The sequence below is a fragment of the Pimephales promelas genome, chromosome 9, assembly GCF_988280905.1.
Source record: "Pimephales promelas chromosome 9, fPimPro1.hap1.1, whole genome shotgun sequence".
NCBI classification, from domain to species: domain Eukaryota; kingdom Metazoa; phylum Chordata; class Actinopteri; order Cypriniformes; family Leuciscidae; genus Pimephales; species Pimephales promelas.
In genome coordinates this window covers 1,594,137-1,622,101 of record NC_142777.1, presented here as the reverse complement: position 1 = coordinate 1,622,101, position 27,965 = coordinate 1,594,137, and the positions used below count along the sequence as shown (strand labels likewise).

The following is a 27,965-nucleotide window of genomic DNA, read 5'->3' as shown; positions in this document are numbered from 1 at the left end:
GGCGCCCACGTTTCTCTGGTGCATAAGGTCTATACAAAGTAATAACTTGTATTGTTCATGAACGTGTTTCCATAATATTATAATCATAAGTGGATACAGTAAACACGTAAAACAGTTCAACATGGAGATAGATGGAAACAAAAAACAAAGTTTTCTACTACCCCCGTTTCCCCCTCACACACACATAAGTGTGTAATTTACTCAAATGCCTTTCCTTTCATATATTTTAAATGACTTGCAGATTTATAACTTTATTACCTCTATACCTCTGAAGATGACTGTAAACAAAAGATGTGTGCGGCTGATGCTCCTTTGGTAATGGACAGCTCGTGCAAGCGTGTGTGTGGTCCATGAGCGCGTACACCTCTGGGTGCAGTTTCGCTTGTCGCCATAGGGGGCGTAGTTCTGCAAAAACTCAAAGACTTGCGCAATGCACCTTTAAAGAAGCATTGCAGAAGTTCTGAAATTTCTTAGCTGACGCTTTTATCCAAAGCGACTTACAATTACTATATATGTCAGAGGTCGCACGCCTCTGGAGCAACTAGGGGTTAAGTTTTGCTCAGGGACACATTGGTGTCACACAGTGGATTCAAACCCGGGTCTCTCACACCAAAGGCATGTGTCTTATCCACTGCGCCATCACCACCTTCTTACTCTTACTGACACCAGTGGCCGTTATAGAAACTACACACGCTCGTTGGCCGCTCTAGATAAGCCTTTTTTCCGTGGAAAACGAATGACGAATGTGAGTTTTCGCACCAATTTGGACCCGACTCTTCCACACATAATTTAGCCTACAGGCTGATAGAGGCAACCGTGGTGGATAGTCCCGGGGTCATTCTTTCTATTACATTATGGTTGGTCTCTATGAAGATTTTTTTTAAGTCAAAACCTACACATAGCCCCTTTAAGAAAAGATGCAAACCAACTCAGCACAGATCAGTGAAACCCAGCTACATGATCAAGTCTTTGCAAAAGGATGTCTGTGTCAAGTGAGACACGAATCAGTGGAGATCTCTAATGGGGCATTAAGATTTAAAAATACATTAATTGTACTAAAAAGGACCTTCGGGCTTTGTGCATTCTGTGCAAGACAAGTAACATTGTGTATAACATTTTTTGTACTTTGTACAGAACAACTTTTTTGAAGAAGCAATGAATTAGAAAATAGTTCCCTAGTTGAGTATGTTTACAGGAACTGAATGTAAACTGTAAATGTTATCCATGATTGACTTTGTACAACTAAAGTGATTATTTATTTGACATTACACACATCTACCAGCCAAAGTAAATACATCTATTGAACTAAAGGTGCTCAGTAATTGTGATGTGATAAATCAGTGGGATGGACGGTCCGCTCCCACGGTAAGAGGCGGATACAGTATTGATATAAATAGCCGAATCATTTCATCACTGATCATATCGTCAGTTTAAGTGAGTTGAATCTCAAGCTGTGAACAATGTTTGCTCGAGGAATCATCGTCCTTCTCTGCGTCCTAGGTGAGTAATATAATAATTTAATTCACAAAACAACTGATACTAGGATGTTGCTAATTTGTAACAAGATGGTAAGAAAAGGTAAGGTAATTTATTTATTAAAAACAATGGATAGTTGACCAATGTGTGTAGTTGAGAGAATGTACAGAACATTTATACAGGTGTAAAAATGAATATGCTTTATCTAATCAAAAACATTGCATTTTTTATTTTCTTAATTGAAAGAAGCCTGATCGAACAACAGTGTTAACTTGTTTGTCAAATTTCAGTGAGTTATCAAAAAATACACCCAAGTTTTTCACCATGGATTTACCATATAAAGGACCTGCGATACACACTGGTACTCGGTAACAGTCTAATTGGGTCATAATGAAGAGTTTAATTGTTTAGTCTGCACAATCTTTAGTCTTAATTCACCTTTGCTGAAGTTAAGTAGGAAAAATGACAAATGCATAAGATGAGTCACATTCAGATATTTTAAGTGTGATTTAAGCAGCCCGATCTCATGAAAGTTCGTATCTATGGCACGAATGTCATTTCTCGTGGCATTTATACGCCAAAAACAGTTTTTGCGTGTATATGGCACGCGATTTTCGCATACATATGATACGCACTTTTTCGCGTATAATACGCACGAACTCCCCACCCCCCTCCCCCCTAAACCTAACCCAGGGTTTTTTAGTGCGTACCATATACACGAAAAAAACACTTTTGGCGTATAAATGCCACGAGAAATGACACTCGTGGTATAGATACGCATCTTCATGAGACTGTGTTGGATTTAAGGGATAGTTCAGAAAAAAAAGACTAAAGTTCTGTTTTTATTAGGGCTGTCAAACGATTAATCACGATTAATCGCGATTAATCGCATCCAAAATAAACGTTTGTGTTTACATGATATATGTGGGTGCACTGTGTATTTTGTATATTATAATTAATCGCGATTAATCGCATCCAAAATAAACGTTTGTGTTTACATGATATATGTGGGTGCACTGTGTATTTAGTATATTATAATTAATCGCGATTAATCGTTTGACAGCCCTAGTTTTTATCAACAAAACAACAGATTTTACGCAAAAGTCATGATGTCATGTTGGTTATTTCCTCTTGCCATATCATGATAAACTTTAATCTTTGTTTTTCCTTCTTGACACAAACAGTGGCCATATCTGATGGAGCAAGAATGGTGAGTAAATAAAGGCTGTAGAATTGCTTACTTCCAGGTGCAAATAACTCACGTTTTTTTTTTCTTTTCTTTTTTTCTTTTAATATGACCAGGCAAATTGCAGGCACTCGTCTAACATATGCACAATGCAATATTTACCCGTGTGTGGATCCAATGGAATAACATACGGCAATGAATGCATGATGTGTGGTGCCATCAAGTGAGTTTAAACAAGCATGCTTTTTCAAATAAAATACTGTAGGTTTAAGAAAATGTTTAGAGTCTGCCACTTTTAAATTTTAATATTCAATTTAATCTCTCTCTCTCTCTTTAGGGCATCAGGCACTCAAATCTTGATCCAGAAGGAAGGCCCATGTGGAGAAACACAGGAATGGCAACAGGCTTGACAGACCTTTAGTCGGCTACTCAAGTCTCATTCATTATGACCTGAATGTGTAATGGTTTAATCCATAAATAAATGTTGCATATTGAAGCTGTTCTGTTTGGTTCTGTGTTCTCTTTCAAATCCTGGAAAGACAAGATGATAAAATAGGGGAAGATTTACTTTGAAAAAAAGCACCCAAGAGAGCTGAGCAGAATATCGTAAAAAGTGTGCGCTGTAAGTGGCATTCGATCAGCAGGTGACGGTCTCTGTGTGTTACTGTCTTTCCATGTGGAAAGAGTAATTTGATTAAATAAATAAAAATACAAATTTCATGTAATAACTCATTATTTAATCTGACTCCTAATGACATCTGTGCGTTACTAAATGTGAGCGAATGTTTGACTATTCTTTTTAACTCTTTACTGAAAATAATGTCAGAGTCGATTAGAATAAAATCAAACATTTAGCCTACAATTCATTATATCAGGTAAATGTATCATGCCAATTTCAAAATCAGTTCAAAGATAATAGATACAAAAAATCAAATGCTCTGGAATAAAAAGAGAAGATGCAAAACCTTGACATTATAAAACACATGATCCGAATACGTCTTTTGGTTGCACTTCACATCACGGGCTGGTCTGGGTTACAGAATCCCCCGAGTCTCTTGCTGCATTTCATTATATAGACTTTTGCTAACAATAACAATTTACATTCAGGTGATGTAGGTGAAGGAGTGGGGGAAGAAAGAAAGAAATGTATTCTGAGGTGAGACTTTTCATCTCAAATGGTGATGCTAACTTCACAAGAAAGAGTTCAAATGTTAATGGTCCCCTAATAAAGCAACTTTTCACAAGATGTAAAATGAGTCTCTGATGTCCCCAGAGTGTGTATGTAAAGTCTCAGCTCAAAATACCCAACAGATCATTTTTTTACAGCATGTTTAAATTGTCATTTTTGGGGTCTCGGAAAAACGCGCTGTGTGAGTGAATGGCTCTGTGCGCTTGGCATTGAACTTTGTTTTGTTTTTTTAATTTTACAGAAGTTATTTATACTTTAACAACAACATTACACACTAACTAAAGTGTGAAACATGGGATCACGAAGAACGGGACCTTTAATTTCCAGCAAAAATGTTCAGAGCACTAGACTAGATTATATGAAATACATCATATTGCCATAATTATTGGGACACCCCTCCAAATCATTGAATTCAGGCATTCCAATCACTTCCATGGCCACAGTTGTGTAAAACCAAGCACTAGGCATGCAGACTGCTTCTAGAAACATCTGTGAAAGAATGGGTCGCTCTCAGGAGATCAGTGAATTCAAGCGTGGAACCGTGATAGGTTTCCACAAGTCCAATAAGTCCATTTGTGAAATTTCCTCACAACGAAATTTTCCACGATCAACTGTTTTATATACAAAGTGCAAGCAATTGGGAACAACAGCAACTCAGCTGTATTGAGTTAGCTCAAAGGGGAAATATTAATAATTAGTCATAACTTGTTATGATTGATGATTAATATGGGTCAGTTAACTTGATGTACAACATGACATCATGACTTTTGCGTAAACATACACGCCACTTTCGAGTCAAGTGGCGTGTTATCTCTACGCATTTTGAGCTATCCGCGTGTATCCGTGTGTATGCGTATATGTCTACGCCATTAACGTCCGCATCATTCCGCGCGTCTGTACACACAGTCAAATCTCCAGTCATAAATGCCATTAACCCCAGTGACGGTTAGGTTTAGGGACGGGGTTGAGGTAAGTAATATATTTATATAACGTTAAGTCAACGGCGTTCATAAACACGCTGAAACATATCGCATTTGACGCAAGGATGCTCGTCCATTTCCGGTTGTGTAGATTAAAGCGAAGGAAAACCGGAGAAAACGGGATTATGGCAGAGTCTTCAATATTTACTGTCCTCCCGTCTTTGAAACGAAACGTACATACGTTTAGATGTAATTTTATATATAGTTATTTAATATAATTTTAAAAAGAAGCATAAACACAACGAGGGGTGTCTGTTTCATCTGTTTTTGTGATAACGTTTCGTTAGTATAACCATGGAGTATAAAATTCAATATTTATTCTCGGTATTGCATTGGACTCTATGATCGGCGGAAGTTATGGAGCATCCCTAATGCTTCACCGGAAATAACGCCGTGCATACAGCCCATTGGAGTGATGAGTATTTCATGTCTTGTCTATCTTCTGTTCAAAGAATTCCTGGCAAATCGTCATCTAGAGTCTCGCAATCCACTCCACCTCCGTGGAAAGTCCAGACATCACTCACCAGGTTGAAATTCTTTCAGAATAGGCTACCACAGATCCCAGGGGTCATGGTAGACCTCGTCGCCGTCGTCATCATCTTTCCACCCAGTGGTCAGGAGCCGCCCATGGAGGAGAGGGTGATGTCACGGCTCCACCAGATCTACAGACTCCACCCACTCGTTCACTCTCCCCTGATTACTAATCACCACACCGGCACCTCGTCACCTGTTCACTATATACGTTCACTTGCACCACTCTTCATTGTCTGATCTCATCTTTCCATGGACACACAAACTCTACCTCGATCCTTACCTTTTCCACTTACCTGCCGTCCTCGTCTTCCGATCCCGTTAAGCCTAGTTCACACTACGTGATTTTAAGCCCGATTTAAGCCCGATTTGCAAATCGTTGAGTCGCCGACAAGTCAGGGTGTTATCGCGTGCAAATCGCGGGCGATTAGCGGACGATTAACGCTCGCCAATCCGTTAGTGTGAAAGAGCCAACAACGCATCAAAGACAGCTCGCAGACAGCTCGCAGACAGGTCACCGAGCTCAGAAAAATATCTAGCCTGCTAGATATCTCGAGCAGTCGCGCGACTCAATCTCAGTGATGTCATGAGTACAGCCAATCATAGCAACGCATGGGTTGAGGACACCAGGTAAATCTTACTTTTTCTTTTTTGCATTTTTTTTCTCAGAGCAGATCGTCGAGCAAACAGTGTGCAGTACTAGTTTCTGTCTGACGTCCATATTCGCGTGTTGTGTTCTTCTCTGTAGTTTCGCGTCATTTCTGGTTCGTTTTATTGCGTGGTTTTTCGTTACAAAACATGGTTTCTAGACCAGATAGAATCGTGTTGTTGTCAACTCGTTATTTGTTTGATTATTTTCAGGATTTAGACCGTACTATAGTACTGAAACAGCTCTCATTTAGTCACAAATGATATGCTCTTATCATCCGATCGTGGTTGTATCTCTATGCAGTGCGTTGTTAACTCGTGTAGTGAGTTACCTCCTGTTGTGGATCAATCACGTTGTGTTGTGTGGTGTGAACAGCTAAACAACTTGAACACTCATGATTTCACTGAGAGCAAGTCATGTAATGTGAACTGCACAGTTCAGCCTGACATTTTAAAATCATGTAGTGTGAACTAGGCTTTACACGAACCTGCGATCCCCATCATGACTCTCATCCACGTCTGTCATCAGCCTCGTTCAGTTCTCTGCCTGAACTGACCCACATATTATTCATCAGCTAAACTCTCTTCATTATGTTCAATTCACGTCACCTGTCTGCTTCATCACTCGCAATACGACATACGAATATTACAATACGCAATACGAATATTCAACAATATGACGATACATGCAATCAAGTGAGTTTAAACATGAATGCATTTTAAAATAAAGTACTGTAGGTTTAAAAATAGTCTGTCACTTTCAAACTTTAATTTTCAATTTAATCTTAACTTTTTAACTAAGGTTAAACTAATGTTTAACCCTTCCAATAACTTAGTCGGCTACTCATGTCTCATTATTTATGACCTGTGTAATGGTTAATCCATAAATAAATGTTGTATATATTTACGCCCTCAAATATTGGAAACACATCCTGTTAGATACATTTTTCAGGGAGCCTCGAGGCTATCAGTTGGAAACCGAGAAAGTAGTACCATAACACTCAAATTTATAAAAAGAAAGGTCATAATTATACACAAAATAAAGCAGATTCGCCCACGATAGCCAGGCCATCAAGTTATATACTCAAGATCAACCTTTTACCTGATATGGTATATTAATAAATACAACAAGAGTTATCATGAGTTGTGAGATGTTCTATATGTGTGTCCAAGGCTCAGTTCATGTTTTTAAGTCTATGACGTGCAGATAACACAACAGAAAAAAAAGTTACACAATTGCAGTCTTACAAAAAGTGGAGTCTTGAGAAATAATAAAATATGGTAACAATACAGTTTCTTACTTCAGGAAAGATTATAATTAGGCCTATTCATTTTCAAAAATACCTTAGTTAAAGTACAAAAGTAATTCATTTTTAAAGTACTTAAAACAGTGATTTGCGTCCTCTTTTTGGAGAGTTCTCAGCGCCGCGAATTTGGCACTTGAATTGCTTTTAAAAGTGTAATTTTTTATTCTAAAATGTTTGTGAAACAAGTTTAAATATAGGCAGTATTGTTGGTTACATGTTAAAACGGAATAAAATATATGCTGTTGGCCTATTAATAAATGTTCTCATCTGAAATAAAGGAAGATATCAATTAAAGAGTCGTGTATTTTATATATGTTATTGGTGCCTCATGCAAATGGTTGCATATATTTACACATTATATTTTTAAAAATGAACAGACTTGGAACGGACAAGTTTAACATTTAAAAACAACAGATGAAACCAAAGTGCTGTAACAAATGTAAAACAACTCAAAACAAAATTTTAAATGTGGAGAATGGAGATACAAAAAAACAAATTGACAAATTAAAATGTTACCACCCTCAAACAGATTTATAACATAACGAATAAATACGACAATGTGGGATTAAAAATGACGCCAATGTCATTTTTAACATTATTAACAGAACTGTTGGGCCTTGTTTAATCACAATTTAACTGTAAGAAATCCAGCATTTCTTGAAGACATGCAAACAGATTAGACACAGAACAATTGTTGTTTTTAACAAGAAGATACAGCTGAGTGTCGTCTGCATATAAATTATATGATATGTTGTGTTTCTGAACAATATGACCGAGTGGAAGCATATATAAGGATAAAAGAAGAGGACCCAGAACAGAGCCCTGGGGAACACCAGATGAGATTTGAGCATGAGATGAGAAACATTTCCCCAAATTAACAGAAAAAGTTCTGTCCTTAATGTAAGATGCAAACCAATTCAACCAAGATCATGAAGTCTTTGCAAAAGGATGTCATGATCTACTATGTCAAATGAGACACACATTTTTTTATTTTTCTGCTTTTTTTGTTTTTTGAACTTGAAAATAGTTCCCTAGTTGAGTATGTTTACAGGAACTGAATGATTTGAATCAGAGAGATTAAACTAAATGTTATCCATGATTGACTTTGTACAACTGAAGTGATTATTCATTTGACATTACACACATCTACCACCAGCCAAAGTAAATACATCTATTGAACTAAAGGTGCTCAGTAATTGTGATGTGATAAATCAGTGGGATGGACGGTCCGCTCCCACGGTAAGAGGCGGATACAGTATTGATATAAATAGCTGAATCATTTCATCACTGATCATATCGTCAGTTTAAGTGAGTTGAATCTCAAGCTGTGAACAATGTTTGCTCGAGGAATCATCGTCCTTCTCTGCGTCCTAGGTGAGTAATATAATAATTTTAATTCACAAACAACTGATATTTTAGGAAGTTGCTAATGTGCCACGAGAGGACCTGCGATACACACTGGTACTCAGCAACAGTCTAATTCTGTTCATAATGAAGAATTTGATTGTTTAGTCTGCAGATTCTAGGTAGGACAACTGAAAAATGCGTAAGATGAGTCACATTCAGACATTTTTAAGTCTGATTTAAGGGATAGTTCACAAAACAAAAACAAAAAAAGCCTAAAGTTCTGCTTTTGTCCAACAAAACTTTGCATGGGCAAAACAAGAAGTTAGCATGTATGTTATTTCCTCTTGCCATATCATGATAAACTTTAATCTTTGTTTTTCCTTCTTGACACAAACAGTGGCCATATCTGATGGAGAAAGAGTGGTGAGTAAATAAAGGCTGTTGAAATGCTTACTTCCAGGTGCAAATAACTCAAGGCTTTTTCTTTTCATGTGACCAGCCTGATTGCAGCCACTCGTCTAACATGTGCACAAAGGAATATTCACCCGTGTGTGGATCCAATGGAATAACATACGGCAATGAATGCATGATGTGTGGTGCCATCAAGTGAGTTTAAAAATCCATGCTTTTTAAAATAAAATACTGTAGGTTTAAAAATGTTTTGAGTCTGCCACTTTCAAACTTTAATATCCAGTTTAATCTCTTTTTAGGGCATCAGATCCTCAAATCTTGATCCAGAAGGAAGGCCCATGTTAAATAAACATCTTCAGAAGAAACACAGGAATGGCACCATGATTCAGCTTGACAGACCTTTAGTCGGCTACTCAAGTCTCATTCATTACGATCTGAAAGTGTAATGGTTTAATCCATAAATAAATGTTGCATATTGAAGCTGTTCTGTTTGGTTCTTCAAATCTTGGAAAAACTCTATAAAATGGGTGAATATTTATTTGGAAGGAGGCGCCCAAACCGTATCAAGAGCAGAGTAAAAAGTCTGGGCTTTTTATTTTTTTTACTTCAGTTAAATTCATTTTCATGTAGACAATCTGTAGCATCGAAGCTATCAGGAACCTGAGACTATTCCATAACACTCAAATTTATTAAAGAAGGGTCATATTTATACAAGATCAAGCAGATTCGTCCACGATGGCCACGCCATCCAGTACTCAAGATCAAATTTTACCTTATATGGGATATTAAGAAATATAACAAGCGCTGTCAGATGTTCAAAGGTGTGTTGAGTGTAAGTGTGTCCAAGGCTTAGTTCTTGTTTCGTCATGTCTATTATGTGCAGATAACATAACGGAAAGAGTAACTCAATGGACTACTTGCACAACTACTTCCGCGTTCTGCTCATTACATATCGGGAGTTTCCGGTTAGAGTGTCGTCACGTCCACATAACACGTCCATACATGAGAATGCAGATTATCACTACGTTTTATGGATGCCAATTGATTAAAACAATGAATAACAATCTCTGTATTAATTATCTTGAGCCTGCTGAAATGTTCCTATAAATATATTTTCTTTCTAACTGTTCGATTCTGAATAATAAATAGGCAAAATATATTTATATCCACTAACCTAGTCTTCTGTCTTCTCATTAACAACAGTATTAGCCTACTTATAGTCTATACTTGAGTTTACATTTTTTTTAATGAATTTGACTAATAAAAAGTGTGCATTGGTGCTTTATTCCTGTCTTTTTAAAATAGTTTAATGAATGAATTGAACGATCGCGTTCTACGATCAGAACGCACGCAGCTAGAATGACAGTCAACTTCTCTGAATAAATTAAGCATTTTGGGCATGTAATAGTCCAACGATTGACGTTGGAAAAACGACACTGAATGATTATTGATTACAATATATAATCCAAATAAATAAATGTTCGTGTTTCGTACTGATGTTTCAGCGTCGCGTTCACTGGTGTAGACGAACACTGACACCCTGTGGTAAAATAATGGCGTATTTTTAACAGCCGCAGCTTTCTCGTATTGCCTATTGGTTTGGATTTAAACTTAACATTCCGATGAGTTTTGAAAATTCTGCAGACGGTAGGCTACATCAGAATATCCCTTCTTCTGTCAAAAATGTCCAAAATATAAAATCTTATTACAGACACTCATTTTGTTCAACTCTTTTTTTTTTTTTTTTTTTAATTCATTGACCGCAGTACATTGAAAGTAAACGTAACCGGAAATAAGCGGTATTGTTTCCAAACGGAAGTGCGTCGCGAAGCTTAGCAAGTAGTCCATTGCAGTCTTACACAAGAATAGTCAAAAGTCTGAGAAATAAGTAAGGGATGCTGAAATCCAGCCAGTTGTCCTCAAAATAAACCCGACAGTGTGACGCAGAGGGGTCTGAAGGGGTTTATTTTGAGAGAATAATTTTAGCTAATTTGTACATATTTTACAAATTACTAAATACGTGGGTTGGGCCTACAGGGAGGAGGTGTAACAGCTTGTGGACTGATGCAACACAAAAAAATGAATGATGACAAAATGAAGGAGATCATTGTTGACTTCAGGAGAAAGCAGCACAGTTAAGATGTAGGTGTCTTTGTTTTCACAGTATTTTCAATTTTGACATTTTTTGGTCAAACCGTTGTTGTCTATCAGTCATACACTGGAGGCTAAGGGGGATGGCATTATACACACATCTACCAGCCAAAGTAAATACATCTATTGAACTCTGAGCATGCACAGAGAAGTCAAAATTAAACATGATTTAATGACTCATAATGCAAGTACACATTGATGGCCTAAGACACGAAACAAGCGGTTTGTGTGAGAAAACCAACAGTATTTATATCGTTTTACCTCTTGTAATCATGGCCATGACAAACTGATCTGATGGTGTAGTAGCACTCCTGAAATGGAGCAGGTTTATCAGTGAAAAGTCAGACGAGACGCCTCATTAAAAGAGTTTTTCACTTAGAATTAAATCTTGGCAATAAATGATTAATTATTACACAACAATGCATGAGCTCTATTATTTATCCTTTAGATCAACGCATCCCAAGTTCACTGTGAATAAATGAGTGCACTTAAAGTAGTGTGCATCCTAAAACAGCGACACTGTCTATATTCACAAGCCTCAATCTCACATAAACACACGTGAAAACACAGATCATATATCAACCTTTAACTAAATAGGGCACGTTACATAAATTCAGCCGTATCCATTTAATCACTCTACTGATAAACACATAAACGATTTACGCGCGAACCGCGTGCTCTCCGGCTGTAAACTCTTGCATTTCACATTGGATTCGCCCCGTATCATAACTCAACAACACAATATACCTAACCTATCAAAAATAGGTTTAGTCACTAATATTCAGATGAGTGCAAATGTACGGTTCATGTACCTGAAAGGGAGCAGGTTTATCAGTGAAAAGTCTTCTTCTTCTTCTTCTTCTTCGTTTTATGGCAGATTGCAACCATGACTTTAAAGGTGCATACCGCCACCTACTGTATCAGAGTATGTAACACGGGCTATTCGTTGGGACTACTTTGTACTACTTAAAAAAAAAAAAAAAAAAAACCTATATAAATTCCTATGTTTTTCAGAACTTGTATAACTGCTTTCTGTGTATCCTTTACCCCATCTCCTGTTGTGCCTAATAAACCTTTAATGTTCCACTTTCTTCCTGCCTTACTTATCTTTTGTTTTAGCCTTATCCTCTCTTTTCTATATCTCTTACAATGCATTAGTACATGTTTCAGTGAAAAGTCAGACGAGATGCCTCATTAAAAGAGTTTTTACTTAGAATGAAGCGTCTCGCGAGAACTCCCCAACCACCCAGTGCCCGCGCACACACACGACCAATCAGATGCACTCATCCCAAGCATGTCATCATTACGTTTTTAACCTCAAACAAAATCAGTAAAAATATGAATTAATGCAGAACATTAACATTTTATAATTATTTAAAGTGAAGACTGAATTAAACCTCAGGTGAAAACATACAGTCTTGTTCACATTTTACTCAGCATATTACCATAGACATATACACTAGACCTCACCTTGGCTACGGCAGTTCATTGGAACGAATGCGTCAACACAGCCGCCATCTTGAAACAGGGGAGCCCCTCCACTTTAATGAATCAGCGTCAATGTAGTAGACACAGGTCTAACGCAAATAAAATCACCACAAATCATCATGAATGTGATTTTTCTTGTTTTTTTGGTTTGTTCCAACGGTCAGACATGTATTTATCATTGATTCCAGAAATAATTTTTTTTTTTTTTTTAAACATTCTTCTTAGTTCAGATTTCATCCGTGAACATCATACGCTGCACAAAAGTGCGTCACCATCAATGAATTCGAAGTAAAGGCAGAGATAGCAGCCTTACCTAGCTACTTTCTATGACAAGACACCTGTTCCAAGATGGCGGCGGTTTTGACGCATGCTTAGAACCCCAAGGTGAGGTCTAGTGTATATGTCTATGGCATATTACAATGGCACGGGCGCTTCGGTCCGGAAATGATCGCTTGCGCGCCGACGTCACTCTTTGTTTATACAGAGATTTCGGAAGTTTTACCTTTCACTAAACATATTTAGATATACGGGGAAACCGCAATAGAAGACGATTTCGGTATATCTAAATATGTTTAGTAAAAGGTAAAACTTCCAAAATCTCCGTGTAAATATTGAGTGACGTTACACGCAAGCGATCACTTCCGGCGTAACATTGAACTGATTCAGTTCGGTTCAGTTGGACATTGCGCAACTGATTCAGATCACTTGGATTACAAGAGGTAAAAACGATATAAATACTGTTGGTTTTCTCTCACAAACCGTAACCGTAACATGTTGTTCATTATAAACATGGGCTTATGAATTATATTGAGAACGTCGTACATAGAAAACATGTCGTAATGTACCCTGAGTATAAACCTTAGCGCATTCATAGTAAAGCATGCAAGTGATTTGAAAAGATTAACATAAAGGTTAATAAAATTTTACACTCACTTCTTCTGGAGGTGCAGCGGAGACACGAATTGTTGGTACTGATTATTTTTTTCAGGAGCATGTTCTTAGCAAAACTGCATAAAGTTGTTTAGGAAAACCATTCTTTAATCAAAATATGTGTTTATGTTTATATCAACCTGAGTATAAAAAAGGCGACAGATGTTTCAGAGGCAGTGGATGAACAATGTTTACAGCAGAGGGAGACAACATTACGTAAATGGATGTCACGACCGTTTTAATTTCTATAATTTCTTCCCCGGCCCAGAACGCAGTTAATCATGAAAAATAAAGCTTTGTTTACATAAATGTTACCACGAGAAACCTTCAATATTCCCACTGTACTTTTCTTTATAGTTGAAAGTGGTTCTGTCGATTTATTAAAATGTTCTTCACACTAAGAAAAAAAAAAAATATTTATTTTAAGAATTTATTTTAAGATCACTGAAAAATGGTTCTTCAATGACATCACTGTGAAAACCTCCTTTTATTTTTTAAGAGTTTGCGGGTGCAATTCCAAATAACTCGAAACATTAAAACATCGTGCAAAAATAGGCCTACATTTACTTCATTTATTCAACTTAAAAGGTGCAACTAATATATTATATAGACTCATTACATGCAAAGTGAGATATGTCAAGTCTTTATTTGTTATAGGCTAATGTTGATGATTGTCAGCTTGTGAAAACCCCAAATTCAAAGTTAGAATATTGTGATAATCATCGCAATTATAACTAATAAAGACTGGAAATAAATATCTCACTTTACATGTAATGAGTCTAATAAATTAGTTTCACCTTTTAAGTTGAATTACTGCAATAAATTAACTTTTATTTTAATTTTTCGAGTTTGTAGCTCTGTAGCTCTGATAAAAACCAGCAGAAATTTCACTTTTAATTCAATTATTGAATCAGTCCTTGCAATTTTTAAGATTTATATGATTTTAATGAGTCAATGTTTTTGGTTGGGTGGGGGTACTTCATCATTGATCATTTCGATCATCATTTTACTACATGTTTATGTGTTACAGTAATTTTGCTCTCACGTCTGATTAATTATCTCAAAAAGCTTTCGGTTACTTTTGTAAAAATTTGATTTATTGATATTTAATGTTTCTAATCAACTAAATGCGTCTGTAGAGGAATTATTTCTATAATGTATTAAGACTACAAACATGCATTCGTTCAGTTTCTCATTGTATGAAAAGCACACAATAATAATAGTGCGTATCCTTCAGAACTGTTTTATTGACAATAATAGGAAACTCATATTCAAACATATGATTGATCATAAGTTGGTGTCAATCATTGGCAGATTTTCATCTTACATTTGGTAGAAAACTTGATTTATGGCTGGTAATATACGCTCCATTACATGAGTATGAGTACTTGCATTTATGTAAATAGTTTTACATAACTTCTGCCATCATCACCATTCTTCAACATAACTCTTCATAATAATGTCAGACAGCTGATCAATCATATCAATAACAGCATCTGTACATCTAATTGTGTTTAGAAGGGAACTGATTGCAATTTCTACACTATTTTTTTTTGTTTTTCTAGCCTGATTTTTTAAAAATGCTGATAGAAGAAAACATAATTTCCCAAACAAAACAACGCAAACTTTTGAAAAAACTATATCTGACATTAAATACAATCCCACATCACTCTATTATATAAACCATTGATGTGTGTGTGTGGATGCAGTCGTCCGGGACGGTCCACGTCTGTAATGGCTTCAGTCAGAAGGACAGGTGTGTGTTAGTGCTGAGATTACCTTATAAGTGCAACATATCGTCAAACCCTTCACAATGCAAATCCGTCCTCACTTTAACACCGCAATCAGAATGTCAAACAATATCATATTCGTAGCACTGTGTGTTAATCACTTGCACATTAAAACTTTCCTTTTTATCTCGAGGTCCCATTGAATTACCTCTCAATTTACACGTAAACCTCAGATATGATTGTCTAATCCATTAGCCGCCGCTTTAGGAACATTAAAGGCACTCGAAGTATCTGACCAGTGTTAATCCTCAGAAACCATAAATCATCTTCAGTTACGTTTGGCTTCAGCTGATCTGCTTTTAGAGAAATAAAGAGCTTACTGCTACACAAAGCAAAGCTACATACACAAATATATTAAATACTAGAAAAGGTGCTCGCCCCTTCAGGGTCTGTAGGTTTTGATGACGTCCTTGATGGGTCTCCGACAGATGGGACAGCAGGCGTTGGTCTGTCTCTTGAGCCTCAGTCCGCAGTCGTTGCACAGACACATGTGTCCACAGGTGTAGATGACGGTGTCCACCTCCTGGTCGAAGCACACGGTGCACTCGCTGCTCTTGATGCTCAGAGGAGCGTCGCACGAGGACAGGGTGGGCGAGACGGGAGGACTGAGAGGAGAGCTGGGAGCCGTCACTGAAACACACACACACACACACACACAGTAAACCCGCTGCGGTGCGAGAGAGCCGAGATCACGGCACAGGACGCCACTTCTGGACGTTAAAGGTGCAGTGCGTGATGTTTAGCAGCATCTAGTGGTGAGGTTGTGTATTACACCCAACAGAAGTTAAGGCGGCCGACAGGAAGTACCGCTGATACCGCTTTAATAACTGTTTAACAACATGTCTGAAGTTTTTAATGTCAAAATTTGCTTGTGAAATGCCGTAAAAACAAACTTCTACAGGGTATGTTAAAGTCACGAAGGAAAGGAAGTACCGACAGATCTTTTATCCAGTGTTGTGACATGCAAACAGAAAAATAAATAAATATAGGGCTGGACTTGGTTGTGTGCATCAGCTGTTGATTGGATGTTGAGATGTGGGCGTGGCTCTCAAGATGAGCTTGTTAAAGAGGAATCAATGATTGGAGAAAACCTGCGTACGTCCTAGGAGAAGATCTTGGAAGATCCAGTGGTGACATTTCAGTCGAACATTAAAAATGAAACTTGCACGGATGAATCAGTCACTATGAGATCAGTAACATGCATTTAGAAGCAGGGTGAAAGATGAAAATTAATATCATGCCGACGCCAATCAGTCATTTCATTTGATATGAGCATTTGGCCGGTGAATGTGAGCGGATGATGTGGAGACTCACCCAGAGACGACTCGGATGCTGACGAGGATCTGTTGACACTGAAAGCCAGGTCAGAGTCGCTGTCGTCCGGCGTTGACCCCTGAGACACTGAGGGGGAGGTGGGGGGGCTGGCCTGAACCGTTCCTTACGGACACACAGAGCAACATTTACCACATGCATGAATTTGTTGTGTTGAGCTATTGCAATTACTTTTGTTTGATTTGATTTTTGTAAATTTGGCCAATAAACCTGATTTGCAATGGGGGTTGAATCATTTCGAGTACAACTATAGCATGTCCTCTTGTTCCTTGTGACTAATATTAGGCAGCATATTCCACTTTCCATTCCAGGGAGGAATATCACGCTCTGTTTTCGATACAGTAATATTAAGACATTAATGTGATGCAATTGTCCCATGGTGCGAGTTTGATCCCTCACGCATGCTCTTCGTCTGATATAATCATCTGCACTGCAATGAATGGAACAAAAAAACTGTTTTCCATCGTGATTTTCCCTGCTTTTTGCAGAATGCCATGCTGTTCTGAATCACATAATGTGACACGAGGGAATTATTTAGGAACACGTGTAAAGGAAAAGCGTCATCCTGAAATAAAGTCGACTTTTGGACCCGTTTGAATGCATTAGTTACGGGTCGAGGAACCCTGGGAGTCAGTGATGCGCAGGTCAATGTATAAACAACCCGCAACCGACCGACGTTTTCAACTACCCGCCCGCAAAAAATAGTAAAAAAATATTGTACCCGACCCGCTTCCTGACCGCATTTTTTAAAAGTAGTAAATGCTCATCGGAGCGTTATACAACACAGCATAGCAAGAAGACGTAGGCCTACACATAACAAAGGCAAAGCCAGCACTTTCGCCATCATCTTTCATTATTTCAGCAAATCTCTCCCACACTTTTACTCTTTCTATTTGTGTATTTGCGGAGCTTCCACTCCCCAGTCTTCACCTTTTCTCTTGCCGCCTTCATCTCTCTGCAGTGCAGACTGTAGACATGGCCGGTTCGTGAACGGATAATTCTTTTGAACCGGTTCTTTTTAGTGAACCGGTCAAACCAGTACACTAAATCAAATCGAACTGAATCGTTCGAAACAGTTCGCGTCTTGCGTCAGTGCTGATCCACAAGTTACTGAAGTTACTCACTTTCAGACATACCTGACATTCGCCTACGAATCGAAATAAATCAATATCCTGAATTATATTTTACTCTAGTAACTCCAACAGTTCACTGAACCGAGACATGTTGGTGCCACTGTTGAGAGAAGTGATGAGCACGAGCAGCTAGCGGTTCTCGAATCATCAACCGAGAACTGTTTAGACTGAGCTTGTGTGTTCTCTTCGTGCCAGTTATTCAGCCAATAATGTGTAGGGCTGTATATTTCATCAAAATTGTGTCTAGTACTATATTAATACAAATGTTTTGTAATTGGCATCTTTTTTCAAACGACCCGACCGACCGCGACCCGAATATCATTAAAAACATTTTTGGATGACCCGTAACTGCGGGTAACCGCGGGTCACTGCTTTTCCAGCAATAAAGTTATTAACACACGCACAGCTGGCTCATACCACACAAATGAACCACCATGTAAACTGGACTATAATGGAAATATGACATTGTTTGAGATGACCTTGACATAAACCAACACATCACAACCTGTTAGTGTCTTTGTTATGACAACTTGACGTTACTGAGACAACACAACCTGTCATAAACATGATATAGCAGATTAATGATCAAACTTAACCCTTGTGCATCCTTATGGACATTTTTGTCCTTTTCAGTTTAGTTTTTTTGATCACTTTGCCTGTGTTAAAGCTAACTGCAAAAAACTTGGCACAGGTGTGTATTTTTATTGGAATTTTACTATTTCACCGTCATTTTCTTAAAAAAATATTTTTTGCATTAGGTACAAAAAAACACTCCCTCTCAGCACCTTTTGGACAAAAATGTCCCCATTAAAACTGCCATTTTTAATCCCCGGTTCAGTTAACTATGAAATTATGCAATCTTTGTTAAGAGGCTTTCATTCTGATGGCAAGGCTTCAAAATTTTATTTTGTACTATTTTTTATCAGATGGTGCCATTTTTTTTTAAGTTTGGCCTATAAAACAAATATCGCTTTATTCCTGTTTTCTGCTTCGGCATATTATAGAGCCGACTGGATAGATTATGCAACAATATTTGTGTGGGTGTGTTGGTATGGATGTCAGAGTGTGGTTAGTATGTGTGTTATAAAAAATATGTGTGTGTGTTTGTAATACTGAGAAAAACTGCAAATTCAGATCCAATCACGGTGAGCTCCAGGGTTTTGCTGCCACCCAATGGGGGAAATATGTTACTACGCCCAAACAAACTGTTTCCGAAAGCTCATTTTTTGAGATATCATCCTCAAATTTGGAACACAACCGATTTAGATTTATGGCTTTGATTTTATTGCAGTTTTGAGTTCAACCTGATTTATAAAATATACATTTTATATAAAATATTTTTTATAAATAATTTTCATAAACTTATACCTATATAACTTTTTTTTTTTTGATTTACTTATTATTACTTCAGCAATAATCTGCAAAGGGTCTTCTTTAAAATGATACCAAACTTCTGTACAAAAGTCTGTGCTCCAAAGCGTCACATTTTTATGACAGTTTTTTGACATGGACATTTTTGTCCCCTTTTTACCTACGTATAATTAATGCACAAGGGTTAAGAAAGCACTTCGCTTTATGGGTTAACATTACATTAAACTGTCAGGTGGTTGGTTTTGACATTGGCTGTCATGAGGCCATTATAACTTTTTAATGACAAATCCAACGTGTACCACTGTAGTCGAGGTCACGAAAACTATTCACGACACAGTTATAATGCCTCGTGACAGCCGATGTCAAAAAGCTAAGTGGTTTGCCTGTCTCATTTGATCATTTCCATTTCTTAATGAATCCTACCTAATATCCTGAGTCGGTTCACGGCCCCGTGGAGTGTGAAGAAGGCCCACAGGACCTGAGAGGAGTCGACACACAGGAGCCGAGTGCTCGCCCCGCCGTTGACCCCATGATGCACCTCTCCGTTGGGCATGAAGGTGAAGCTGAGCACGTCTCCGGCCGCCGGCACCGGGAACCCCCTGTACACCACCCAATACTCCTTACGGTCCAGAAGCACCTCCGGGTCGGCCGGCAGGTCCCCCGCGCTGAGGCTGCCAGGGTCACAAGAGGTCATGCCAAAGAGAAGCGACCCGAAGTACGGCAACCCCAAATGCCCGACCTCGACGTAAAGAGTCTCGCCCACCCGAACGGGCCGGTCGCTGAACATCAGAGTCCGGCTGCTGTCCAGAAAGTGCGTGCACGCGACAGTGCGGTCGTTGGAGAGCACCACGTCGGGCCCCCGCACCGGGTGGAAGTGCAGGTGTGTGTCGAGCGGGCCTCGGGTCGGCCTGTGCACGGAGGAGCCGCAGACGGGGATCAGCGTGTTGCAGTTGCTCAAGTGTAGCGTGGCGAACTTGGCGGCGGCGGCCTGGTTGGTCTCCAGCTGGTTGTTGCTGTAGTTGGCCGAGTCGTGGTTGCTCTGCGGGAGATAGGCACTGAGTCGTGCGGCGCTCAGGACGCTGGAGCCCACGCTCTCCGCAAACGTGCTCTCTGAGGAGGAGGGAGACACAGGTGAGGCGGGACACGTAGCAAAAAATGCATTAATATGTATTATACCGTGGTCTGGTGAATACTCGATTCTGATTGGCTGCAGGGTGTCGATTAAAAAGTGATAGCGGACACCTAGTAAAGCAGTTCTGGTGAAACTGTTCACCGTTCGAAATGAATAAATAAATGCGCTGGCGACATCAGCTGTGAGTAACCATAGCAACAGGCAGTCAAACGGCGCTTTTATTAAAAGTATTCAGCTCTTATGTCAGTGTTGTCTGGTTCTCTATGTTTCAGATTTGATCATTTTCTAAGTTGTTTTCATAATGTTTTGTCAAGCCATTTTACATCTTTTGGAGTATTTTAGTGTATTTTTTGCCTTTCTTTTTCAATTCACTTCTATGTGTTGCTTTTTTAATTTAAATATGTTATTGATTGCATTTGTTGCCGAATTAACACCATCTTTAGTTGTTTCGAATTTCTTATTAATCTCTCTCTGTCTCTCTCTACACCTCTCTCGCTCTCTCTCTCTGGGACTTAAATACAAAGTGCTTGATAGAGGTAAACTGTGTTTATTAAATTACCTCATTGGTACAGCAAAGCTTGCAATATGGAAAACAAGAAAAAACAAAGAGTTGAAAGTTGGTTCAACAAATGTAGAAATGATGTTGAAGTGTATGGTAAAAGGAAGGATAAAAATAGAATTTTCATATTATAAGCTGATCAATGATGTTGAAAGGTTTTTTTAAGAATTTGGGGTATAAATGAGGTTTCGTGTGTTTTTGATGATGCAGATTTATTTTTTACTTTTTAGTATATGTTTTAAATTATTTGTTGTTGAGGTAAAAGGATACAGGTAACAATGCTGTTGTAAAATCCTGAATTTAATGTAACAATAAAGATCTGTTCAAACCTCTCTCTCTCTCTGTTTCTCGCTCTCTCTCTCTCTGTCTCTCGCTCTCTCTCTCTCTGTCTCTCGCTCTCTCTCTCTCTGTCTCTCGCTCTCTCTCTCTCTGTTTCTCGCTCCCTCTGTCTCTCTCTCTCTCTCTCTCTCTCTGTTTCTTGCTCTCTCTCTCTCTCTGTCTCTCGTTTTCTCTGACCAAACATGGTCAATAACCCGGCCGACTGAAGCTGAAGCACGTCCTTCAGCGCTGCAGAAAAGGAGCGAGAAAGAAAGAAAGCACTCAGATCAGTTCAATGACTCCCACTCTCAGATTTAGGATGTTTGCCCGTATACAAAACTTTACAAACAAACAATATTTAGTTATGAAAATCTACATGATCTCAGTGTTTATCCCTAAAGTCTGTAGTAGCACACACACACATTTTTGTGCCGTATACACACTGATGATGAACATTGAGAGTGTATATATATGTGTGTGTGTGTGTGACTCACCCAGCAGCGTGACCTCCTGCGTGATGCCGTAGATGTCGATGATGGCCCACAGGGGGCAGGAGACGTTGAGGCCGCAGTGGAAGAGCACGGGCTCGCCCTCGTTGACGCTGTAGAAGACGCGTCCGTGCCGGTCCGCCCAGAAGGCCAGAACACTGTCGCGCACCGCCAGCCTCTCGGGCAGCGCCTTGGCCCAGTACCCCGGCCGGGTCACCAGATCGGGGCAGGCGTACTTCGGGATGTCGGCCAAGCCGAGCTCCCCGGGGTCGGCGCTGGTGAAGCCGAAGCGCAGCGCCCCGCTCCAGCCGCTGTGCACCCCCGACAGCAGCAGCCGCACCCTCTCGTACAGACGCACGGGCCGCTGGCTGAAGGTCACGCCGTGGCAGAAGCTGTTCCTGCGCGCGGCCCGCCGCAGCTGTGTGTCCAGGCGGATGTTCTTGCCCTTGGCGTGCGGGTGGAAGCGGGGCGACCCGAGGCTGAGCGGGGGCGCGGGGGGGCGGTCCACGACACCACTGATGCAGTGCTGGCGACTGGCCACCGGGCGGCGCTGCAGGCTGGAGTCTGTGGAGGACATTAGAAAACCCATTACCAGCAGAGCAAACCAGAGCCGGACAGTGTCGGAGTACATTACAGTACTTAAAGGGTTAGTTCACCCAAAAATGAAAATTCTGTCAGTATTTACTCACCCTCATGTTGTTCAACCCCGTAAGACCTTCGTTCATCTTCGCAACACAAATTAAGATATTTAAGATATTAAGATCGCTCCTGCATACTAGTCCATAGGCTTCTTGAGGTACTGGCTCTTAATGGCCCCGAAAAGTCATTAAAGACATCGTTAAAATAGTCCAAGTGACTACAGGGGCTCAATCTTAAGTTTATCAAACGACGAGAACACTTTTGTGCGCAAAAAAAACAACAAAAATAACAACTTTATTTCAACTATTGGTTTATTTCTCCCTCTGCGCGAGTCAGGTTACTAGTTTAATAGCGTAAGCTTCTGTTATTGTACGTCACACGCATCACACACACATGACCAGTGTCGGCCAATAGTGAGCCTACGTGTGACGTAGCTCTACGCAATCACACTACGTTAACTGACTACAGGCTCATGGAGAAGGAAGTGAATAGTTGAAATAAAGTCGTTATTTTTGTTGTTTTTTTGCGCACAAAAGTGTTCTCGTCGTTTGATAAAGTTAAGATTGAGCCCCTGTAGTCACTTGGACTATTTTAACGATGTCTTTAATGACTTTTCGAGGACAGCAAGAGCCAGTACCTCAAGAAGCCTATGGACTAGTATGCAGGAGCGATCTTAATATCTTAAATATCTTAATTTGTGTTGCGAAGATGAACGAAGGTCTTACGGGGTTGGAACAACATGAGGGTTTTTGGGTGAACTAACCCTTTAAGTACAATTTTGAGGCATCTGTACTTTACTCGAGTACCATTTTTGGGGAGTACTCATGACTTTACTCAAGTATATTTGAGAGGGTAATATTGTACTCTTTACTCCAATATATTTCTTTATACATCCATAAGCGTGAGTAATAAGTGACTACTTCTAAAAAAAAAAAATGGCAATAAGAAAAATCTCGGAAACCCTCAAATTGTTGTTTCCCTCTCAAACGTGATTGGATTGTGCAGCTGCCACTGATTGGGACAGCCTATCAGCAATCACCTTCAGCTTTCTGCCAAAGTCGAAACTCATTATAGACCATTTCACAAGATGTAAACAACACTGGTCCAGAAGCACTTCCTGTTTCAGTTTTTTAACACTACATAAAAGCTGGGATAAAATACAACCAACAGAACATTTAAAACTGAATCAAAAAGTTAAACAAACATCTTTAAGATGTTTTCTTTACATGTGAAATAAAGAAAACAGTTACAAACTGAAACAGGAAGTGCTTCTGGACCAGTGTTGTTTATATCTTGTGAAATGGTCTATAATATGCAAAACTGTTCTCCACTCACAGCAGTGGGCGTTTACTTCGTCTTCAGTGCGAGACGCCCATAAAAACCGAGTGTTTTTCAACTAGGCTCAAAACTAGGGTCGAAAATAGCCTATTACTTATTAATTTTTTATGTTTTTGAATGCAAAAACCAAGCGAACGTCATACGTTCACCTAAGAAAACAATATAACAAAATTTAAAAAGCCAGTTCATGACCCCTTTAAAAAAAGTGAAGAAACACATGGCCTTAAAATTATCACGTAACTAAACTTCATGCGTAATTGAAAGCAGTTGTCAGGTTTTTTCTATTACGCCAGTTCATCTATCCTGTGCCGAGGCTTCATTAACCCCTCGTTCATTATCACACATTAAACATTCATCACAGCTTTTACTGTCCGACCAGTTTTTATATAATTTCCTCTATTTTGTCCTTAAAACTTCAAACAAGATTGTGATTTTTTTGGGCAATATTTGTATTTATTATATGTGTTTAGTATGTTTTGTGTGTACTGTGAGTACTGTACTGTCTTCATGTCTTGCTGCTAATGTGTGTGTGTGTGTGTGTGTGTCCACTACACTGATGCAGTGCTGCTGACTGGTCACCGGGCGGCGCTGCAGGCGCGTGTATGAACGCAGTACAGCTCATTATACACATATTACACACACACATTACACACGGGTGCTGCTGCATAATAAAAACAATCAAATAAAGATACGCCCAATAAAGTGTGTACTATTATTGTGAATAAAAGCAGAAGAGTTAGCCAGCTTTGGGACACACAACTGTCTGTGTCATCTTTAACGTGCAGAGATGTGAGTGACAATCATACACACACATCTGCAAACACACACACTAGCGTGACACTCCTCCTTACAAACGAGGTTAAGGGAATCTCACACTAAATCATTCATAGAGTCCACACAAGCAACTTTTACACGAAATGCTCTTCTGTGGAGGTCGGTGTGTTTTGTCCTGCCGAGATTCAGTGTTTTTGAGAGATTCACTGCTGATATTTTAAATGTGTTCCTCTTATCATATAAACATGAGATATTAGGGTTATTGGACCGTTGCTCAAAGGATGCTGCTTTCATTTCATTGTTATGTAAATGTCATATTCACAAATGTAAATAAATTCACAAATGCCGAAATTAACCGAATCATACAGTGTTTAAGGAGATTAAAATGTGCATAGATGTGATGCCAACACTAAAATAACAAACTAAGCAATTACAACAACTGCAATATGCTCTTCATTTTAACATTAATCATCTATTTATACTTATTTAACAATATATGTACCCTCTGTTCTCTTTTTTGTCATTTCTATTGTATTGTTAAGCATCAGATATGTTCTTATCACTGTAAAAAAAATATTGATTGTTTAACTTAAAAAAGTAAGTAACCTAGTTGCCTTAATATTTTAAGTTGATTGAACGGGAAAAAGTGAGTTAATATAATGAAGGAGATTAATTTAATCATCAGAAACTCAAAATTATATGTTATCTGAACTAAATAAATTATTTAAGTTGATTTGACAAAAGAAAAAAATGTTGAGATTACTACACTGTAAAAAAATATTGTTGGTTTAACTTAAAAAAAGTCAGTAACCGTGTTGCCTTAAAACTTTAAGTTGATTGAACTGGAAAAAGTGAGTTAATACAATGAAGGAGATTAATTTAATCATCAGAAACTCAAAATAATAAGTTATTGCAACTAAATAAATTATTATAAAGCTGATTTGACAAAAGAAAAAAATGTTGTGTTTACAAATCTTGAAAATATTTTTTTTACAGTGATGAAGTAATATATATTTAGATTTTGCAATTTGTTGGAAATAAAGCATAAAAACATGAAACAAAAATGTGATACTAATGCAAAACATGATTTATGTATCAAATTATTTAATTAATGATTATTATTCACATTATTAAAGGCCTACATGACATAAAAAGCTGTTTTGTAATGTATAATGTATTCATAAAATCGTATTTCTCCTTGTATATATACTTTATTAAATAAATACAGCGGGTTCTGAAGGTTAAGCCTTTACTGACGATATGAATTTTTACACACAAATGCCAAACATGATTAATTAACTCATAATAATATTCCATTATTATTATTATTAGCATTATTTAAGGCCTGTTTTATAATTTATAATTCTTTCATAAAATTTTATTTCTCCTACTATACACCTTTATGACAAATGCAAAAATATCTATTCATAACAATGAATTCTCCTACTAGGCCTATACACTTTTATAAAATAAACAACAGCATTCTAAAGACTATACTGACGATATTCATTTTTCTTTTAGGTTAAAAATAAAAGTTGAAATCGCACACAAGTTAGTCAACGTTTCACTTAAATTTCTAATAATGTGATTTCAAATGTAATTGTAAATAAGACCATTTTTACGAGCGGCCCAAGGACACTATAAAGGCCTTATTCCAGGAAACGTGTATAACCATAAGCACTAACGAGTGTGATGATGTCGTGATGACAGAGCTCCCATAATTCAGTGCGGCGGATCAAAGTAGAGCAGATCGACGGCAGTAACTCTTTCCCGGTTCCAGGAACGAGCGCTGATGTGTCTTAAATAGCTCTTCACAAGCACACACACACTTTACCCTCATCCGTCACAGCCGAACGACACTGAATATCGCTATATTACACATCAAAATATAAACAATAGCAATTATATATATTTATACATATTTATATACATATATTTCTGCATTGTGACAGCATTTTCATGACAACTACGCAGAAAATTTAATTATAATAAAGTAAATATGCTTATTTATAAGCAACCCTTCATCATGATGTCAACCCTTGGCTCCTAAAATGTCATTACGATAATGAGAAAAGATATTTACAAGTACTGCATTACAGTCATGGACAAAGGGATCATGTACTCGTCCTCAACTTTCACAAAAGAAGAGATTGTGAAGAAACGAGAGGCTAAACGGTTGATTAAACTTCTACAGTATGGAAAATAATAATATGGAAGTCACTGTGGCCCATTACTCAAAGTAACTCGTGTTCAGTAGAAGAAAGAAACAGTCACAATGCAAATCAATGTTAAAGATCCTAAAATGAGTGTCATTTTCTTTAAGGATCTCTGGTCATTTTTGGGTGAAATACAACCAGGACATTTTTCAGGAGATTTACACAAGTAAAAATAAAAAGAGTAATAGTAATATATACGGTGGCCGAGAGAGTTCAATGCACGGCAAATGAAGAAAACATCTTCATCACTTTCACAACACTGTGTGTGTGTGTGTGTGTGTGGGTGCTTCAAATACTCCAAACACAAGCAAATATAGAAACACACTGCAAATAGCACACAGACCACAGCGGAAATGTTTCCAGGGGACAGAATTAAGCGACGCACGCGGCTGGGACACGCTTTAGCTGGTGTGCACCATAGACATGTATATAAAGGCTAGATGTGTTACGGCGGAGTTTCCATCGACATCACCGGCGGCCATCTTGTCACAGGCAAGCTGATGTAAGATGAGTGGTCAGCACGAACACAAATACTCTTGACGGATTTACAAACGGTTTGGTTTCTTACAAACGTTATTAACGTGGCTATAATTATCGGGATGATTATTTATTTATACACTTTTTATTCATAAGTATGCAGTGTCATAACTACATCTCTAACAAAACAAACCGTTTGAAAATCGGTAGAAAATTGAGCAAGTTATGGTCATTTATATAGCGCATGTACCATTAACACAATGTTACGAGTGAGCGAGCTGCCTGTGACAAGATGGCCGCCAGGTGCAGACGTCGACCTCCATTGGCCAGCAGCGCGGACGACATATCTAGCCTTTATATAGAGAGCCCTGTATTGGGACTCTGGAGGGATTGTGTGTATTATGTATAGCCGTTTGGACCACACTTGGCGAAAGGAGCAACAAAAGACAAAGTAATTGACCCTTCGCAGGGAGTTTGATTGACAGGTGATCTGACCAATCATAATCCCCCATGTGTGTCCGTCAGAGCAGTCCGGAGTGTTAGTACACTGATGATGGAGGATTTGGACTTGAGAAACGATGTCCTGACGTCTTTCTGCGGTTAAAACAACATTCCTTCTGATGTTCATTCATGTTTATCTGATGCTGTAATGAACTAGAAGAGACGAGACGCTTTGAGCGATCTGTCACACACACTAAACAGCCACAAAACGCTATTTATTGTTTACATTTCTTTAAAAAATGACCAAATTTGA

General features: G+C 38.5%; 2 protein-coding genes across 3 annotated transcripts in view; one reads left to right on the top strand and one right to left on the bottom strand.

Moving 5' to 3' along the window:
- Nucleotides 1-1,248: 1,248 nt before the first annotated feature.
- spink2.6 (serine peptidase inhibitor, Kazal type 2, tandem duplicate 6) lies at nt 1,249-3,160 on the top strand. The gene is made up of 4 exons (XM_039653672.2): nt 1,249-1,500; nt 2,661-2,686; nt 2,779-2,885; nt 3,000-3,160. The coding sequence occupies exons 1-4, from the start codon at nt 1,461-1,463 to the stop codon at nt 3,070-3,072; spliced, it is 246 nt and encodes an 81-aa protein (XP_039509606.2). The 5' UTR covers nt 1,249-1,460; the 3' UTR covers nt 3,073-3,160.
- A 12,070-nt stretch (nt 3,161-15,230) lies between these two features.
- neurl1b (neuralized E3 ubiquitin protein ligase 1B) overlaps nt 15,231-27,965 on the bottom strand; it is a 50,879-nt gene continuing 38,144 nt past the window's right edge. For both annotated transcript variants that reach the window (XM_039653841.2, XM_039653843.2), the window contains exons 2-5: nt 21,774-22,331; nt 19,694-20,380; nt 16,749-16,871; nt 15,231-16,064 (exon numbers count right to left, since the gene is read on the bottom strand). In XM_039653841.2, the coding sequence (XP_039509775.2) occupies nt 15,817-16,064; nt 16,749-16,871; nt 19,694-20,380; nt 21,774-22,331 (1,616 nt within the window). In that variant the 3' untranslated portion in view covers nt 15,231-15,816. The remainder of the gene's footprint in view (nt 16,065-16,748; nt 16,872-19,693; nt 20,381-21,773; nt 22,332-27,965) is intronic.

Bases quoted from the DNA above. Each gene is read 5' to 3' on its own strand.
- spink2.6 (XM_039653672.2), top strand. From the start codon at position 1,461: ATGTTTGCTCGAGGAATCATCGTCCTTCTCTGCGTCCTAG. The intron at 2,687-2,778 runs GTGAGTAAATAA...TAATATGACCAG, and splicing joins TATCTGATGGAGCAAGAATG to GCAAATTGCAGGCACTCGTC. The intron at 2,886-2,999 runs GTGAGTTTAAAC...CTCTCTCTTTAG, and splicing joins ATGATGTGTGGTGCCATCAA to GGCATCAGGCACTCAAATCT.